At 43.3% G+C, this 20,329-nt stretch overlaps 1 protein-coding gene across 1 annotated transcript in view; it reads right to left on the bottom strand.

Moving 5' to 3' along the window:
* Positions 1-19,183, bottom strand: part of LOC126474696 (uncharacterized) — a 163,411-nt gene extending 144,228 nt beyond the window's left edge. Inside the window, exon 1 of the mRNA XM_050102174.1 lies at positions 19,015-19,183. Coding sequence (XP_049958131.1) covers positions 19,015-19,183 — 169 coding nt within the window. The remainder of the gene's footprint in view (positions 1-19,014) is intronic.
* Between the last annotated feature and the right edge of the window lie 1,146 nt (positions 19,184-20,329).

A 20,329-nucleotide genomic window follows, 5' to 3' on the forward strand; every position in this document is an offset into this window, starting at 1 on the left:
CTGTTCGGAGCATTCACTGTACCACGATCACAGGCTGTTGGGTGATATTCACGTGGTCTTCCATGACACCTATGGTAGTAATCGAAATAGCCATGACGGCTGTGCTGCATGTAAACATTATTGCGGCACACCTGTATCACTTCATGCTTGACGTCTTTTCCGACAGGAGTGGCATCTTCCATCCGGTTAGCATATCACAAGGCCGGAATCGCGCTGCAATGGTACGACGAGGATGACAGTAAACTGATAACATCTTGACCGCCAAATTCGTCTGAAATGAACCTGCTGGCTCACATGACGGACACTGCAGTCGCCAGGTATTGCCCACTGGCTGAGAATTTACGAGAATCGAGTGACCTGTGCAATGGCACCTGATGTGACGTACCTCTGGAAACATGCCAAGAACTTATCGAATTCAAGTCATACAGGACTGTTGCGACCAAAATACTAGTAATGCTTTGAGTCAGCATTTATTTATGTATTTACTTCCTGAGAAAGCCAGCGTTGCCAAGGTATTTATTTATTCCAGTGTTCTCTTTCACCTCCTCCTCCATAATGTCTCTATCTGTCTCGTACTTCCACCTCTCTCCATCCATCTACTCTTCCCCCTCTCTCCGTCCATCACCTCCTCCTTGTCTTTCTACCTGTCTCCTTCTCCCCCTCTCTGTCAGTCTCTTCCATCCTCTCTATTCACCTCCTGTTTCCTCTATTTCTGTCCATCCCCTCCTCCTCTCCCTCTGTCCATTTCCTCCTCTCCACGCTCTGTCCATCTCCTCCTGCTCTATCTATCCATCTCCTCCATCCCCTCTCTTTGTCCTCCTTCTCACCCCCTCTCTCAATACCCTTATTCTTCCTTCCTAACTCCACATAACTGTGAACGACTTCTTGTGTACCGCCTGTAACGCATTGCGATACTACCCTCACAACACGCCGTTTCTGCGGGAAATCCAATTGGACAGGCGATTCTCTGGATTCTTAACAATATTGAAGAACTATTTATTCAACGTCCAAGCCCCTATGGGAGGTAGGTGTCCTTACCTCCAAAGCACTTCTTTCCAGACAGTAAGCAGCATATGTACCCAGTTTGGTTGATATCCATACAGTGGTTTAGATGGAGGGTGGAATGTATTTACATAGCGACATCCACCCATCCACCCATCCATCCATCCATCCATATATATGTATCATGGCGTGAGAATGGCCTGTCGTGCTTTATTCATTGCTAAAGCTGAACAGTTCTTTAGCTTGATTAAAATCTATTATACTTTTTCCATGTGTCTGATGATAACTTTAAGCAAACATTTCATACATTATGGATAGATCTGTGGTTTACTTACATCTTATCTGACTTGTTAAATAGAATAGTTGCTCCATTAAGACACAAAAGAATTAAAGACATTACCTGCCAGTGAGCACTGATTTATATCAGTGGGGCAAATTGATAACGTACGCCAGACTGGGTTTCGAACCTGGGTCTCCTGCTTACTATGCAGATGTGCTAACAACTAGGCCACACAGACACAGTGGTCACCATAGTTGCACTCACTACCCTAGCATACCTCCCATCAAACCCAAAATTCTTAAGTTATACCACACATTACTAGGTGCTAGGGTAGTCTATGCGGTTGTGGTGACCACTGAGTCCAGATGGCATACTGGTCGGCGCATCTGCCTAGCAAGCAGAAGACCCAGGTGCGAATCCCGGTCTGACACAAATTTTCAACTTATGCCATTGATATAAATCAATGCCCACTGGCAGCTAATCACTTTAATTCCTTTGTATCTTGATGCATAGTGGCGACAGGGTCAAAATGGTTTATTTTCTTTTGGGCGTATCTGAAAGAACAGACATCACACATATAATTACAGCATTGATCTCGTTAGGAACTGTTTTCGTCTTTCGACAAGAAATATAGAAAGCGACTTTTCGATGTGCACAGAAAATCAAACGACTTAGCGATACTGTAGAAAGAAACTGAAAAGTTATGTGCCATATTTTATGCGAAGCAATGTTTGTGAAAGCATTACTACTTTTCAATAGCTCATGAATCACAAGACAGAACAATATAAAATTAAATAATTCATACATAAGATGATTATGCTGTAAAAATTTCGTGGTACTGTTTTCCCTAAAAGAATCACGGAGGCCTGAAAATAACTGAAACGGAAGCGAAATATGATAATGACTTCGGAAACCCAGTGCTTACTCCAGACTTGGTTGGCAGCGCTGTACCTCTCCTTGTATGCGAACTTCACGCGTTCCTCTTCTGTGCCCCGGCACATGTTTACCTGTCTGGCCACAGAGGGTTTGCAACCAAGAAACTATGACGTTAATTATTGGCCAAACAAAATAATGGATGAGAGTTTTTAGTACAGTAAATGTCTGCAATGTATTCAGGTGATGTTAACTCACACATCAAGAAGTCGCTCTTTGTAATTATTTAAGCTACAGTGGACTTTACATAGGGTGAAGAACAATCTGTTTTGTATGTACTACAAATTAATAGAAAAATGTAAGGAGACTGAAACTTACAGAAAAATAATAAATGATGTAACATAATACACAAATGTACAGCTGGAAGTGTGGATATACATGCTTTTACAAACGACAGTAGCATTTGGAAACACTAGCTTGGCTGTAAGAACTTGATTTACTAAGTAAAAAAAAAGTTCATTAGCATTTAAGTCGAGTCATCTTTCCCTTGAATGACACCAGTGCCTAGTTCTGAAACCTCTCAGTTTCTGAATACATATCTGAGTTTCCATTATATCATCAAATTTAGTGCTGTCGTATTCCCTATTAGCCAGCTATTTTGAATACCTCTTCATAGATTCAGAATGCTAATTTTGCTGGTAATGAAGACCTCATATTATAAAAACAAAACGCACAGATTAATCGAAGTGAGTCAGAAGCATAATAAAGAATCACAACTGAGCAATAATGGGCGATTCCCGCACCATTCTGCTAGAGTTTGTAGAAGGAAAGTGCTGTACAGACTTACTTTGTTTAACAGTTACAAGAGAACAACACAATACACATCCGTCACTACGATGTACTAATACGATGGTTCCTCATTTGTAGGAACTCCTCCCGGACAGTAATGTAGATCATTGAAGTTACATCGATGTATAGTTCAACACATTGTTGTCGTTTGAAATCGTTTGACCCGTAGATGATGCTTCAGGTGGCTAAAATAAATCTGAAAAGGCTAAGTTCAGCCGTTCGTTTTATGCGGGTAAATAAAGTCAGAGCATGAGAACTTGGCTGATAAATGGTAGTATCTGTGTTCTTACGCATTATATGTACTGCAAGCGCTTGCGTAACCTTCTATTTCAGGAAGCACGTAAGTTGATTTAACAGAGAGAACACGAGGAAAGATGGCGTTTTACGGATTCAGGAAACTTTTCGTGGGTACCCTGTGTGGCATCAAGTCTGTCGAGTTCTCCTTGATACAAGGCAGCAGTCCTATATTCTCCGTGCAGGTCGCTATAAAACCACATTCAAATTTTAATGCGTTTTTTTCTGTTCGTGCCAGTTATGCAAGCAGTTGTCACAGAGGAATTAAAAGCCATTCGTTACCTCCGACGTTCAATCTCTCAACCGGCGAAAGGAAGGGAAGACTCATTTCGAAGGGTTATGAAAATACATTGCCTGAAGAAAAAAGAGATGCACCTATAAAAGAAGGTCGGTTTTAAAAGTAATTCTGTACTCATACACACCATCGGTATGTATTTATTTGATTAGAGTTCAAACTGCCTGTGACAGATGGAACGGCAACCCAAGTGGATTAGTGTCGCTGGTGTTTAGTGTTGTTGTCAGACCTGGTAGGTTATATAAGAGGTGTGAACAGAGTCCGACGTTAAGTGATCACCGTGAAGGATATGGAGATGTCACACACTTTTATGAGACAGCGTTGTCAGCACCAGACCAAAGCTTCATTATGGGTCTCCATTTGGCCAGCTGATCAATTTATGGGGCATACGCATATGACAGTAGCGCGATGTTGGACGCCATGGGAACGAGAGAGCGGATATACTCGTTGTCAAGGTTCCAGTCGTCCCGGAAGTTGATGAATGGTGCCGCATTGTGTTCAGTGGTGAATCCCGGTTCTCCGCTACCATGGAAGATCATCGTCGGCCAATATGGCGGCGACATGAAGAGAGATTGCATTCTTCCAATGTTTTCGAGAGACAATGAGTTGTTACTTCTGGCGTCATCTTGTGGGGAGCTATCGGGCATGAGAAAGTCACAGATGGGATTGACTGAGGGAAATCTGACGGCACAATTGTCCATGAGGGACATCCTGTGTCCTCGTGCGTTACTTCTCCTAAGATGGTATAGTGATGCCATTTTTCAGCAGGACAACGTTTGTCCACCCCTGTCCACCTATGATCTGCGTGCGTGATGTTGAGGTAGTCCCGCGTCCAGCAAGGATGCAAGATCTGTCCCTAATACAACATGAGTGGGACCAGCTCGGAAGTCAACTTCGACACAGTGTCAGTATCCAGAATATCAAGAACCAGTTACAACAACTGTGGGCGTACTTCCCTCAGGAGAGGAAACATCAGGTTATTACATCCACCCCTACCGAATTAGCGCAGGCATCCAGGCCAGAGGCCTTCTTTGTAAATTTGTCTTCATATTGTAATCACTGCAATAACACCACATACCGTCGCAACCCGTAAAGTTTCATTCCGTTTCCTCTTCCCCTTCCGTGTGCTTCACTTTCTTTTTGTCACACACTTACGTGAACTATTTTCGATGTACATGTAGCTTTAATTCTCTATGAAAATCTGAGTTACAGTCCCAACGCGTTACGTCGTCCTTGCAGCACCACTGTCAACAGGCCCCACTTTCCTTCATCTTCAAACGTAAATTCAATCGCTTTACCTTCAAAGACTACGAACCCACTCCCGAAAATTACCATTCCTTCGAACCGTAACCAAGCCTCTCCATTCCACTCTGTTCTAAATATAGGAATCTGCCCACGCTTTCCTTGTCCAGTTATCAGTTCTTTCCGACATCCTTTTCTGTACAATATCTGCCCCAATACTTCCCACATCACGGCCTCTACCCACAGTTACCAGGGATCTCTATCATATTATGCTCACAAGAAAGTGAATGTACATCAAATCATCATCATCTTGTCATAAACATCATTACCTATTCTATCTTACAAATTTTTTATAGTGAATACTGAAGAGAAGCAATTTGACCGCTGCCAGTCCTCCCGCAGTAGTAGAATTAACCTAAGAATGCGTGGAGAACAGTTCTTACAACAGATCCGTCTCGGGATGGTTGTAGTAATCAAACTGATAACTATCCCTCACAAGTAAAAAAAAAAAAAAAAACATTAGAAATGTGACTGAATTGAGCATTTCCTGATATCCTAGACAGATAATCGCCGTTACCTATCGTGTCAGGAGAAAATGACTAAAAACACAAATACGCACAACGTAAGATCAAATTTAAAAAATTAGAATGTTAAACAACTGGATACCAGCGTATGGCACCTATAAGAGCACCGAGAGTAACTTCTAACTCATAATGCTGGACGTAAGCGACACTTTAATAAGTGGTGTTTGCTCTGCTCTGCCACACCGTCACAGAAGTACAGACACCACACTAAAATACATTTTTTGGAGACAAGTGATGCACCTTGTGAAGGTAGTGAGCTAGATGACTTTCTTTCTGGTGGCCCATTCTTTTATGTTATCGTTCTTGTGTGTGTGTGTGTGTGTGTGTGTGTGTGTGTGTGTGTGTGTGTGTGTGTGTGTTTGCGCGTGTGTGTGAATTCCTAGGGGACTAAACTGCTGAGGTCATGGGTCCATAGTCTTACACACTACTTAAACTAACTTATGCTATGCCGAGGGAGGACTCGAACTTCCGGCGGGAGGGGCAGTCCGTGACATGGCGCCTCAAACCGCGCGGCCACTCCGCGCCGCTTATCATTCTTGGAAAACAACATTAACTATTTGTATTCCTGTTTTCTAGTGGTAGTCTTGCAACGTCAGGCACCTACAGAACCTGACGAGCTAAAGTCGCCAGGTAACCTCTTTAAAAATTCAAAAATGGCTCGTTTCTGTGGCTATCTGGATCGGCCATTGATCATCTGCAATGAATTTCCGTAATTACAGTTCTTAGTTTCTGGTGTTTTTTTTGGGTAATCCTGCGTTCAGAAATACTAGGATGGTCTAACTTCTAAAGGAATACAGTTGGAGAAATCTATCTTGGGAAAGTAACATGCGTTTGTGTATTGGAAACCAATACAAAGAAGCGAATGAACCACGACATTCGGAATCTGTGGACTTAATTTTTAGCTGTTTAGATATTGCTACAGAATAGCGGAAGGAAGGATCCTGCTGTTTTGACTTCCTAGCTCGAAACACGTGACAAGCACAGATATTTTTAGCGGACTTGCCGCAATTACTTTCTTGAAAAACATTGAACAGGATGACGCAGAGAAACAGGAAATTCTAAAATAGTTATAAAAAAAAGGAATGATAGAAAACATTATTTGAGGTTTCCAGATATTTTGTGGAGGATTCAAGATGCGCTACTTATCACTTTCTAAAAATTATATCAAATTTTGTCTGTTTTGCTGCACGCATCCAGTAAATGGTTACTATAGGATTTGCATAACGAGGTGCGATGTGTCGCTGGGGATGTTTATGATTTACTCTTCAGATTGTGTCTTGAGCTGAACCACGGTTTCTGGTCTTGACTGGTACACCACACCCTTCAGAAGATCCCGTAGAAAGAAGTAAGAGACGAAACGGCCTGGAGCCCGGGGCGTCCAAACGATGTTAGCATGACTTGAAATTACGTCATCCCCAACCAAAAGTTGTAAAACCGAGGTTTTACAGCTACTATAGACCGTCTGACAGCGTGCGAGGTGGCACCATACTGCTGAAACCAGATAAGCTGAATCTCAAGGTTTGGAGTCCTGCAACCAGAAACGTCTCTAACACGTTGTCGTAACGACATCCCCCCAAAAAAGTAAGGACATCGCATTCCACGACACAGCACTGCGCACTATATGGTATCTTAAGTATTGTGATGTGCACGCTACTAAAACTGAGCAAAGTTTCCTTGGGCCCCGTAAGAGAAGTTACTCTTATTCACGTAATGACTTAGTGTCACCGGACATACAAAGATTTTGAATGAGGTTTGCGCCATCATTGACTGAACAATTGTTCACAAATTTGCAGCCGCAGGACCCTGTCATTAAGATTCAGCTGTTCCACAATCTTAAGTGTATTTAATTTACTGGCTTTCGGAACGTGCCCATTCAGCCATCTGAATGTCAGTTACGACGATACGAACGCAAGGATAACACAGCACCCAAACTCCAACTGAGAAAATATCCGACCCACGCGGGAATCGATCCCGAGTCCCTTGTGTTAGCAATCCGACGCACTGAACACGCAGCTACCGAGCTCGGCAATGTGAAGTATGTGAAGCTGACTGCACGGGGCCCCATGCGGGTTTACCTTCGGCACCAGGCGTACATGGAGAGACGATACCTTAGTTTCGGTCCGTTGCGCTATTTGGCTGCGTCGGCCACATCGGCAGAATTAGAGCTTTGCTCAATATCCTTATGCCGGCCACGTATTAAAGTTGCTATACCCCCGACAACGGCAGCGCGAAGCGTAGAGTCAATTGGAGAGCAGCTGGAAAGTCAACGGGCCCCTTCCGGGCCAGACAGTACGGCGAGCACCGCCACACCCGTCTTCGACGGCCGCTTTTCGTTGGTTGGTTGCTTGATTTGGGGGAGGGGAACAAACAGCGAGGCCATCGGTCCCATTGGATTTGGGAAGGATGGAGAAGGAAGTCGGCCGTACCCTTTCAGAAGAACCATTCCGGAATTTGCCTGAAACGATTTAGGGAAATCACGGGAAACCTAAATCAGGGAGGCCGAACGCTGATTTGAACCGTCATCCTCCCCAATGTGAGTCCAGCGTCCGCTCTTCGTCCACCACGTTCATCGTCGAACGAATGGACTTCGAACTGCCTGGAAGTATAAACTAATCTGATTAGGACTCTGGCGCAAAAGTGTTAGTAGTCAAATATTATGTCTGACGTCGATGCTCTTCAGAAGAGAGTTAAGTACTATAAACCGTTTATTCAGTAGTAAATATTGAGAACTTTTAGTCGGAGCTTATATAATACATTATAGGTGCTCAACACAGCACCGGCGAAGTATTCTTCGAACGCTCAGACGTTCGAGCTCAAAGACCACAGACAACGAGGATCCGTTTCCGTGGGATCTCGCACAGTTTCACCTTACCGACCGAGGCGACTCACATTCTGAGTGAAATCCGCATCCGACCATTCGAATTACAGGTTGCCTTGCTCTTACTAAATCGCTCGCGATGGTTGCTTTGGAAGGGCACGGCAGATCCTTGAAACAGTAGGAGCTTGTGCTCCGTCAATAATGACCTCGATGTCGATGGGACGCTAAACTCTACTTTTCTTTCATTTCTCTCCTTCCGCACGGCAACAGAGTTTTCAGGAGAACGTAGAGACCGTACAACCTCACTAAACTTATTTTTAAAAACTAAACTATATTTTCAAAATTACGAACCAACCTTGTGATTGCCTGTGACGACGAAACGTGACTTCGAAAATGGATCTGATCAGGCAATTGTCAAACTGTCACCACATTGGCAGAAAGCCTGTACGACACTGCAGGCTCTGCGCCGTTTCACTACTCTAGATATCCCTTACTGCTGCATAGTCCAAATCTTTTCCCCACCTCGGCGACCGTGGCTGCCAACATCAAAATCAAATTTTCCGTTTCTCTGCGCTATCCTGTCCACGAATACGGTGACGACAGATTCTATTGAACTGCACAGTCATACTGTGAATGCTCTATTTCACTTCTAAGTCCAAATTACTTCACTGAACAGTCAACCAGTTCGAAGCAACTTTTTACTTTGGAGACGCGAAGCTATTTCCGACGATTATCAGAGCTGTATCTCGTGTGGGCGATGGCAGATTTCTTTTCACGAAACTGTTTGCCTAACAACCATCTTAAAGATATGGCGGTATCTGGCCTACCAGGTGCCTCTGGCAGGAGTGCTCAGGTATGTCGCTTGCTCGATTTGACACTGCACTGCTAATACCACGACACTAACTGGAGATTTGCACGGGCTGAGCGCCGATGCTGGAACGCTTCACGAGACGATGCAGACACCCGCAAGAATGTCTTATCTGCTGTACTGGCAGACCAGCAATCAGTTCCACGCCTAGCAGTGCATTGCAGAATGGGATGATTTGTGTAGAGTCTGTCGAAATGCGTTTCTTGCATTAGGTACATTTGTTAGTAATATTTGTATATTTCATACAGTGTTCACGCAGTGCACACTCCCCGAGAGTATCCCTGCACAGCGTCGTCGTTGTTTTAAAAGGTACCCACCAGAAAAACCGGTATTAGTTTACGAAACAGCCTACAGTTGCGCAGTGTGACGTATCAGAGAAGAGAGAGAGGGGACTCGACTGCTCATTTTTCAGCGGTAGAATATTTTGGCTGGTTCTAGCACACTGGTGCACTTTTGCCAAAGTAGAAAAAACATCAGATTTTAAGGAAAAATCATGAAACTTCAAGCAAAAAGCACAATTTTGCCAATAAAGCTCAATTTTGCCAATAAAGCTCAATTTCCTAATAAAATTTATAGTTTACTTGGTGCATGAAGAAAAGTAAGCAAAAACTAAGAAAATTAAACAAAAATAACCCCTTTTTTTCTTTCTAATAATTTTTATATCGCACTTGTGCAGTTATTATTATACTTCACACTTAGACGTTCATCTTGGAAATCCTCTTTCGACCTTTTTCTATTATTTTCTCTAACCTCATAATAAAAAATGGGAATCTTTTTCACGTTTAAAATGTTTGAGAAATATTTCGAGAAGCAGTTCTTGCTCTTCAACATCATAATTTCATGTCATGTTTTGTTCCTCCACTGACACAGAAAAAAATAACATAAAAATATTTATCTAATAAGTGGACGCGATTAAGCCGAATGAGTATAAAAACTGTGAGACTGAGAAATCACTTTATGTCTATCATTCACACTGCTATACAAAGTGTAATCATCAACATATATACAAATAATGTGTTAAAAATCTATCAAAAAGTAGGCTTAGTAGAGTGCTTTGTGTATGTGGAAAATACGTCACATCTGTATATTATAAGAAGCATGTGGATGAAATTTCAAACGATGAGCACGCTAACCTCTTGTCATCCAAGAAAAATGATGACGCTGCTTCAATCACCACTGAGCGTGAAAACGCATGTTCAACAAAATGTATAAATTGTCAATAAATTAAAGATTTTGGTTGTTTTTACTTAAATCCAACACCTATGGAGAAGCTCACAAGTAGGTGTAAAACATGTCTTTGAGAATGTAATAAATATTTTGAAGAAGGTGAAAACTCACACTATTATAGGATAAAATATGTTTTGTCTTGTTTCAATTCAGATCTCAAAAAAGGAGCATACAAAATTTATCTGTGTCTACTCCACTTCAAAAAGAAGGAAAAATTGGACGATCACACGAAAAAGTGTTTAATCAAAAAGTCACTAAAAGCTGACTTACAGGAAAAAGGTTCATGCATAGATTTTAAAATTATTAACAGGCAGTGAAGGACCTGTTATTTATTTACGCAGATTTTTAGCGTTTGCCAGTAAAGAGGGACAACTGTCAACCAAACCCAGAATCTTCATACACAAGTAAATATAAAAAACACGAAGTAAGTGGTTTTTTTTCTATATCATGTACATAAATGGACACTACAAAGAGCGCAGTCCCTTACAGAGGTCCAAACCACCATAAAAAATCGTTGAATGCATGAAACAAGAGGTTGAAGAATTTGGAAGGATTTTTTCCTAAATTGAAGAAATGTTCCCGTTAACACCTGAAGGACAAACAAAATAATATAGCTCTGAAAGATGTTCATTATGTGGATTTCGCCATTCACATAACAACAGAAAACTCCGTCACCATGACCATTTGACTAGAAAATATGTAGGCCCACCAGGCAACTGGTGTAACTTAAAATTAAAGCATCCGACGTTTGTAGCCATTTATCTGAATAATTTGTCAGGATATGACTCACATTTGCTTGTGAAAGGATTTTCGTAGGACGAGAAAGAAATAGACTTCATAACCAAAAACGAAACATACACCAATTTTCGCAAGAAGATAGAAAATTTGTAGGTGAGATTTATTGACACACGTAAGTTCATGGCCTCAAATCTTGACAAAATTCCAACAAATTTGAAGAAAGAACAGATAACATACATTAGTAAATTTCTCCCACTGAATATAGTCAGATGAGCAGTTGGAAGAAATTTGAAGGAAACAGCTTCCTCGAAAGGAAAAATTTTGCAATAATCTGAATGACTTTGTTACAAATGATGAAGACTATAAGCATGCAAAATTGGTCTGGAAAAAATTAGACACCGCATAGCAAGCGATCTTGAAACTTGCATTAAGAATCTTGGTAGTTATCATGATCTGTGTCCTTTAATTAATGTTCTCTTGTTGACTGACGTGTTTCAGAATTTTAGAAAACACTTGTATAAAAGCATACGATTTAGATCCATCTTGGTACTATACAGCACATAGCGTGTCTTGGGGTGTGATGGTGAAAATGACTAAACAGCCGCTTCAATTATTTCATGATTATGGCATGATCTTAATCATTGAAAAAAGCAGAAGAGCTCGCACATACCAGTGTTGTAAGACGTATATGAACGCAAACAATAAGTATTTGAAGGATAATGACGGAAAAAAGATATCAAAATATTTGGCATACTTAATGCAAACAATCTGTATGGTTCGGGCATGAGGCAACCCTAGCATTAGAGATGACTCAAATTGTTTTGATTGGCCTGGAGGTCTGAGTGCAAAGCATGCTAATAAAACAAGTTTCAGATAAATCTTCTACAGGCAACATATTTGAAGTAGATCTAGAATATCCCAAAAATTTGCATGATGTACGCAAAGATTTACCATTCGTTTCTGAAAATAAAACTGTGCCTGGTACTAAAAAACAAGTTATTGAATACTCTGACTGACAAACAGAACTATGTGGGCCACTACAGCAATTTTCGTATTTGTCTGTGGATATGAAGATCATAAAAATATACAATGTTTTAAAATTTAATCAGCCTGACTGGTTGAAAAAATACGTAGACCAGACCACGCAAATAAGGATCAAAGTAAAGAATGATTTTGAAAACTATTTCTAAAAGTTGATGAACAAGTCGATGTTCAAGAAGACGATAGAAAACATAAGAAGTAGAGTGGGCATAAAACTGGTCTCAGATGCAAACAAGTGAGAAAAACTTGTAGGAATAACAAATTTCAAAGAAAAAAATTTAACGAAAACCTTCAGGCCATCCATGTGAATAAGACCAAAATTATGTTGAACAAGCCAGTTTACATCGGTATGAGTATCTTCGACTTATCTGAAGAATTGCTGTGTAAGACTTTCACTGTAGAGCGATAAAACCAAAATAGTGAGAAAACACACACATCAAAAAAAATTTTTTTGCGGCACCCTGGTTCCCAGAACTCCTGAAGACAGACGTTGACTGTGGATATTGTATCACAGACACAGTCCCTTTGACTGTTCAGAGATGTCATTAAACCTGCCCAAAGATGTAAACAGCCATGCATGAGCAGCGCCTATTAGACGGAGGGCTTCGACAGCCGATCAGCTCCAGTCATTCCACCCCGTAGTTACTTTGTGCCAGGAAGGGCTCTCAACAAGGGAAGTATCCAAGCGTCTTGGAGTGAACCAAAACGATGTTGTTTGGACATGGAGGAGATACAGAGAGACAGGGACTGTCGATGACATGCTTCGCTCAGGCCGCTCAAGGGCTACTACTGCAGTGGATGACCGCTACCTACGGATTATGGCTCGGAGGAACCCTGACAGCAACGGCACCATGTTGAATAATGCTTTTCGTGCATTCACAGGACGTCGTGTTACGATTCAAACTGTGCGCAATAGGCTTGATAATGAGTATCTTCACTCCCGACGTCCATGGCGAGGTTCATCTTTTCATGCAGCGCGGTACACATGGGCCTAACAACGCAACGAATGGACCGCTCAGTATTGGCATCACGTTCTCTTCACCGATAAGTGTAGCATATGCCTTCAACCAGCCAATCGTCGGAGATCTGTTTGAAGGCAACCCGGTCAGGCTGAACGCCTTAGACACACTGTCTAGCGAGTGCAAGAAGGTGGAGGTTCCCTGATGTTTTGGGGTGGCATTATGTGGGGCCGACGTACGCCACTGGTGGTCATCGAAGGCGCCGTAACGGCTGTTTGATACATGAACGCCATCCTCCGAGCGATAGTGTAACCGTATCGGCAGCATATTGGCGAGGCATTCGTCTTCATGGACGACAATTCGCACCCCCATCGTGTGCATCTTGTGAATGACTTCCTTCAGGATAACGACTAGAGTGGCCAGCATGTTCTCCAGACATTACCTCTATTGAACGTGCCTGGGATGGATTGAAAAGGGCTGTTTATGTACAACGTGACCCACCAATCACTCTGAGGGATCTGCGCCGAATCGCCGTTGAGGAGTGGGAGAATCTGGACCAACAGTGCCTTAATGAACTTGTTGATAGTATGCCACGACGAATACAGGCATGCATCAATGCAAGAGGACGTGAAACTGGGTGTTAGAGGTACCGGTGTGTCAGGAATCTGGCTACCACATCTGAAGGTCTCGCTGTGTGGCGATACAACATGCAATGTGTGTTTTTCATGAGCAATAAAAGTGGAAATGATGTTTATGTTGATCTGTATTCCAATTTTCTGTACAGGTTGCGGAATTCTCGGAACCGAGGTGATGAAAAACTTCTTCTGATGTGCGCATTAAACTTTGTTGTCAAGATACGGACAGTTACATCTACAACATACAGACAGAAGACATTAAATAGATGATTCATCACCTTGACACACGCGACTTCCCAACAGAAAATATTTACAGCATTCCACAGATAAACAAGAACGTTTTAGGTTAGATGAAGGACGAATGTAATGGAAAAATAATGGAAGTAGCTGAGGATTTCTGAAGTAGAGAGCATATAAAATTCATATTGAATATAACAAGAAAAATATTTCTCGAAAAGAGCAATTTATCAACATCAAATATATAAATTAAAGTTTTGGTGAGTCTTTTCTGAAGGTCTTTGTCTAGAGCGTGCCAGGGTACGGAAGCGAATCGTGGACAAAACCGTTCAGAGAAGAAATGTGGTGCTAGAGACGAGTGCTGAAGATTATATGGGTTGATCCAACGACTAATGAGGATGTAACTTTTAAAACTGACAAAACAAGAATTTAGTAGCACAACCTGCCTAAAATCAGGGATCCATAGATAGAACACATCGTGAGGTACGAAGGTAATGGAAGGAAGTGAAGAGTGTACAAATGTAGAGGGAACCACGCCTCAGTTACAGTGATGGATGTAGGTTGCAGTAGATATGCAGTGTTGAAGAGGCTTGCGCAGGATGCATCAAATCAGTCTTCGGATTGAAGACCGCAACAACATCGCCTGACAGATTATCTGTGCTATTAGGGAACATTACACTTGCTGATATACAACTGATGTGGTTTAAACTCGATGGAGCACTCCAGTTTCTTATACTAAGGTACATAATTCGAGGGACTTCTGAAACTAAGCTTCGTCATAGTTTTTCACACGGAAACTTTATTACCAAAAACAAATTCACCATGGCATCATGAACTTCACGCCTTGCACTATTTTTGACATAGTCGCTGCCGCCATAGAGACATACGTCGTTGTGTGCAATCAGCTTGAAGAAACAAATCTGGTAAAACTCGCTGTCCTGAGATGCAAGGAACTGTCGCACAGTCTGCTCCTTCTTATACCATGCCCTGAACTCTAGCAATGTTATTTTCATTCGTGGATGTGGAGAGACGCCCACTCCGACTTTCATCCTTCACACTCTGTTTTCCTTCTCTGAACCTGCAACACCAGCGGCCAACCGTTTAACGAGATATGAACTCTTTAACCATACACTGCCTGTAGATGTTCATGGGTGATGGACATACCAGTAGCCCCACGTGCCTATTCTTACCGGACAATAGCACTTTCATTGGCGACCACGTCGTCAGTACACATCCGACTCCCATCGTGATGCGTACTCGAATAACCTCTGGCACGCCGGTCTGCTGCCACTCTCTCTCTTCTTTGGTCCTCTGCACATGCGTCATCCCTCCTTCGAGGACGCTCCTTCGGTTGTTGAACCAACATCGGGTATGGATTCATATGGCGTTTGTTTCTGTTACCTGGTATACCATCTTCTCTTTCAAAAACAATGACGAAACCTACTATCGAAAGGTCCCTCGAACAAACGTGTAATGAGCGATGAATTGATGACGGAGGTAGTATTGCTTTGTCTTCCCGTTCATATGTCCTTAATCGCATAAATCCATGTCTCTAAGGACAATTGAACGTAGTAGTGTATTCCACATCCATCGATAATGAGCACAGATTACATCAGCCTTTATCCTATGCATAGGAGCAAATCCGAGGGCAGCCAGCCGTGTTCGCATGACTTCTTAATTCGTGGACAAGGACGGCTGGTCGGATGTGTCAAAATGAATGTTACGTTTGGCACCTCAGTGGCAGCAGACAAATGGATATCACAGGTCTGAACGGGGCAATCTCAGGAAGTGTTTGTTTCCTGACAGGAAAACAATCGCAACACCAAAAAGGAGTTGGTAGGTGTGTTTCTACTTCTGAAAGATCATGTCTAATAAAATTTCGCGTCAGTCGCGTGAGAGTGGGGCTGATAGCGCCGCAACTCAGATTTTCTTCAAATACACAGTGCAACTGTCGTGATCGTTAGTTACCTTTGGACGTTGTTAGTTGATGTTAGTCAAGAATATGAAGTGACAAAGACGCCATTATCAACATCTCAGTGAGTCTGAATGAGGTCGTGTAACAGGGCTACGAGAAGCTGGATGTTTCTCCTCCGATATTTCAGAAATATTTGGCAGGAATGTAGCCACTGTACATGACTGCTGGCAGCGGTGATCACGAGAATGTATAGTCACAAGAAGACTCCGGATGTCCACGTGGCATTACCGAGAGGGAAGACCATCGTGTTCGTGTGTGGCTCTGGTGCTCGCACTGCATGTGCAGCAGCAATTTGAGCAGCATTTGGCACCACAACGACGCAATGAGCTGTTAAACATCGGTTACGTCAAGGAGAGCTCCTAGTCAGACGCCATATAGCGTGCATACAACCGATTACAAACCACCGCCATTTGCGACTTCAGTGGGGTCAAGCGAGAGCTCGTTGGAGGGCAGAGTGGAGGTCTGTTATGTTATCCAATGAAAGCTGCTTCTGAACCGGTGCCAGTGATTGCCATGTAGGGGTTAGGAGGCCAGTTGAGGGCCTGTAACCAACCTGCCTGCGTGCTAGGCACACTGGACCCACACCTGGAGTTATGGTCTGGCGTACGGTTTCGTATAGGCAGCATTCTCTTAGTTATCCCATTCACCCCGACTGCAAATCCGTACGTCAATCCGGTGATCCCACCTGATGTACTGCCATTCATGAACAGCATTCCAGAGGATGTTTCTCAACAGGATAACGCTCGTCCACATACTGCTGTCGTATTCCAATATAATCTACGGAGTGTCGATATGTTGTCTTGTTCTGCTCAATCACCAGAACTGGCTCCAATGGAGCACATGTGGGACATGATCGGACAACTGTAGCGTCATCCACAACCAGCATTAATCTTCCCTGTATTGACCGACCAGGTGCATCAGGCATGGAACTCCATCCTACGAAATGACATCCGGCACCTGTTTCCATGTTTGCATTCAATATTCTGGCGGTTACACCGATTATGAATGTACCAGTATTTCACAATTGCAATGTCTTATCTAGCGCTCTTATTAACCTGTGATCTTGAAATATTAATCACTTAAATATATTACCTAGACAAATGTCTTCCAGAAATTTCATTACTCGAAATTAATTATATTTTTGCCTGCGATTTTTTCCCGACAGTGTATGTTTATAGGACTTTATTTCCGTTTTGGACAGTGCTACCTCACATACGAGAATCATGTAGAGCTTTTTTGAAAACTATGTATCTACAGGATACATTGCTCAGCAATTGCAATGTGCACTGTTTTTGTGATGAGGTCGTTGTGTTTGTCACGTAAATGCTGTTCTTTCGATAGAACGTTATGCTAACATCCGAATATCATCCTCTGCCTGCCGTGAACCGACCTTGCCTACAAGATGCGATGTGCTTGAGCAGATTGGTAAACAGTGGTTGGTTCTGTCTGCGAAGAGTATAGGTGTACAAATTCTCTTTCCAGCCTGCCTGCCCCTATTTCCACGGCAACCATTAAAGCAGCGCAACCTGCCGCAATTTAGACAGAAGAGCACATGGGCACCGAAGCGCTATGATTAAATCAGACCGCTTTGGGTTTCCACTAGCGTGGCAAGCTACGCGGGCACCGAGAATTCTTCCGGGTCCGTGGAACTCTTCTATCCCTGACGTTTCGTCCAAAGCTACGTTGCGTAACACGCCCGGGGGTACAAATGGGTGGGGTACTTTATAGTGGTTGTCGTTTCTGCTTTTCTTGACCGTGCGACCTGTCCACACCACGTACCTGGTAATCTCGCGGCGGTAGTACTGATCCACACTGCTGCTGACTTGCCTGAAATTATCTATCGAAATATGCAATTAGTAGAGCCACTCAACGTTAAAACACAACACTGTTCTACGTCTGTTATGAACATATATATTCTGAGGCGATATGGAAATCACAGGTTGCACTGTTTACACTCTAAGTCGTAAATGTTTATCCCAATTGACAGTCTTGATGATTATCTGTTTGCAATATCACTTGGACGAGCGCACGCGTACCGAACACGGCGCGGATGATTGTTGATGATGCGAAAGCCGAATAATCGAACGAAAGTTCTTACGCCCGCCACGCATACACAGATTTCTTTTGGTACCAGTCCTCCTTGACACTAGTAATGATACAACACAGTCCGTAAAGTTAATTTTTCAGTTCTCACGTTAACGAGCGTGCGCGTAACCGTCGTGGCGCGATTGATTGTTGACAATGCAGAAATGCGATGATCGAACGCATGTCCTCACGCTCGCTACAAGACATTGGCACTTGTCTGCACTCTTTTGTGGTAACTAATTTTTGCTGATTCTCATTAGTTCATTCTGAGAGACCGAACACGGCGCGGATGATTGATACAGTACGGTTCGACACACAACGAGAGGATACACAAATACGTAATCAGCAGCACTGCTCATTTTTAAATTATTTCTTGACGCACTTTCCTCTGAATAATTTACTTATTTTATCACTTTACTGTAATAGCACTTGTAGCTACACTTCAACTTCCGTACTAACAATGCCTTTCACATGCAGAGCTACCCACAACACATCATAACATTTCCGTGTCCCGCGCTCGACTCTCTACAGACGTGGCTGCCCGCAAATACACTCCGCAACCAAACCAGCGATATGACAGTACGCTTACAGTTGGACATCTTCGAGGGTGCTCCTGATTGTGCTGAGTCTTGGCGACTGACGAGTCGGACGTCGAAGAACGGCCTAAATACCGTGGGAATGGGCGTGGTCTGGATTTCACGTGATAGCAGAGATGAACCTTGTCAAGGATAAAATATAACTATCGATCGTAGTACGTCAAAGATAAAAACTTCTCATCGACCATGGACCACGGCCATACAACCCGGAAGAATTCTCGGCAGCTGAAACAACCGGTCGCGAAAGCCTTCAGTGTATGATTACACGGGAACCATTCAGCCTGCTGTACCTCACAACAACTTACATTATCAATCCATCGTGACTAGCAAGGTATATGTTTACATAGGATCCTCCATGACTGAGGAAAAATTAAGAACTGGGGAATATCTGTCAGTCCCGAAATAGTCGTACTCACCGAGGTCTGTGGAGTTGCTGACGGCAGAGGCGTTGTAGGCGGCGTATGCGCTGGCGACCTCTGACGAGAAGAGCCACGCCCACGGAGAAAGCCACGCCCACTGCCAGGGCGCAGGGGCGAGCAGGGTAGAGGTCCGCTGCAGCCACGACGCCGCCTCCGCCACAGCCATCTCTGCGCTGTCTCGCCGGCCCTGCACAGGAGGTGTCGATCAGTGACAAGTCTGAACCCACTGGCAAGTCCACTATCCGGGGAGTCCCAGAAGTTCATGGTCCAAATTACGATAGCTACTCGAAAATTAGGGAACGATCGGTCGCGAAATGGAAACTACAGTGAAAATCCGATGAAGATTTGCACAAATGCGTTAAACAGTGTCTCTAGAATGCTCATAGATGGGTGTCATGTCACTGCTCTCAGTCCCGAGACCACAGTGAGTGCGTAAAAACGTCTAGAAAGGTATGGGTGCCCGTCGAGAGGTTTCGCCTGATTTCATGCAAACCCCAAATAACGTAACTCTTTTGCAGTTTTTTATGGCAGTTCTTGGCTCACGCTGCAGGGGCAATGAGCACGCCCCTTCAGCCCCTTCGATGGGAAGTGTTCGATCACGCACAATACAATCGGGACTTGTCTCCCTCTGATTCTCATTTTTGCTCAAATGAACCGCTGGCTATGAAGATAACATTTTGGCACAGGCAACGAGCTGCAGTCCAGCGTAGAAAATTGTCGGTAAGCACAGGAGGTTGCCTTTTATGATGAGGGTATTGGAAAGTTGGTACAACGCTACATCAGATGCCTAAGTTGGTTTCCATTTGGTAACCTTGCTTTCCGAATAGCCCTCATGCTTAGGCAGTAGACGGTACCAACATCACTACTCTGAGCTAGGAAACTAACGACTCGAAATAAACACGAGATAGAATATAAAAATTCCCGAAAAACGATACCTGGTCAAAAACATCTCGACTCACCAAGGTAATGCGGAATTGACCACTAGATACTACGAGAGGCGGACCCGTCAGCATAATAGGAGGAGGTGAATACTGTGACGTCAGTAGAGGAAACAGTAGCAACAAAATTGGTCGGTCGCGAGGGCTCATTGATTCGAACGCGGACTGATCATTGAATGTGACCTGAGTAATAGATCCATCAGGGATATTTCAGCCATTCTACGGCTACCCAAGTCGAGTGTTGGGGATATGATGGTGAACAACCACAACTAAACCAAGGCCAGGCAGACATTATGTACAACACGGGCACGGTCCGTCGAGCATTGCGGAAGGTGATTATAAAAAATGAAAGAAAGGAATCACACGACTTCCAA

The sequence above is a fragment of the Schistocerca serialis genome, chromosome 4 (assembly GCF_023864345.2).
Source record: "Schistocerca serialis cubense isolate TAMUIC-IGC-003099 chromosome 4, iqSchSeri2.2, whole genome shotgun sequence".
Classification (NCBI taxonomy): domain Eukaryota; kingdom Metazoa; phylum Arthropoda; class Insecta; order Orthoptera; family Acrididae; genus Schistocerca; species Schistocerca serialis.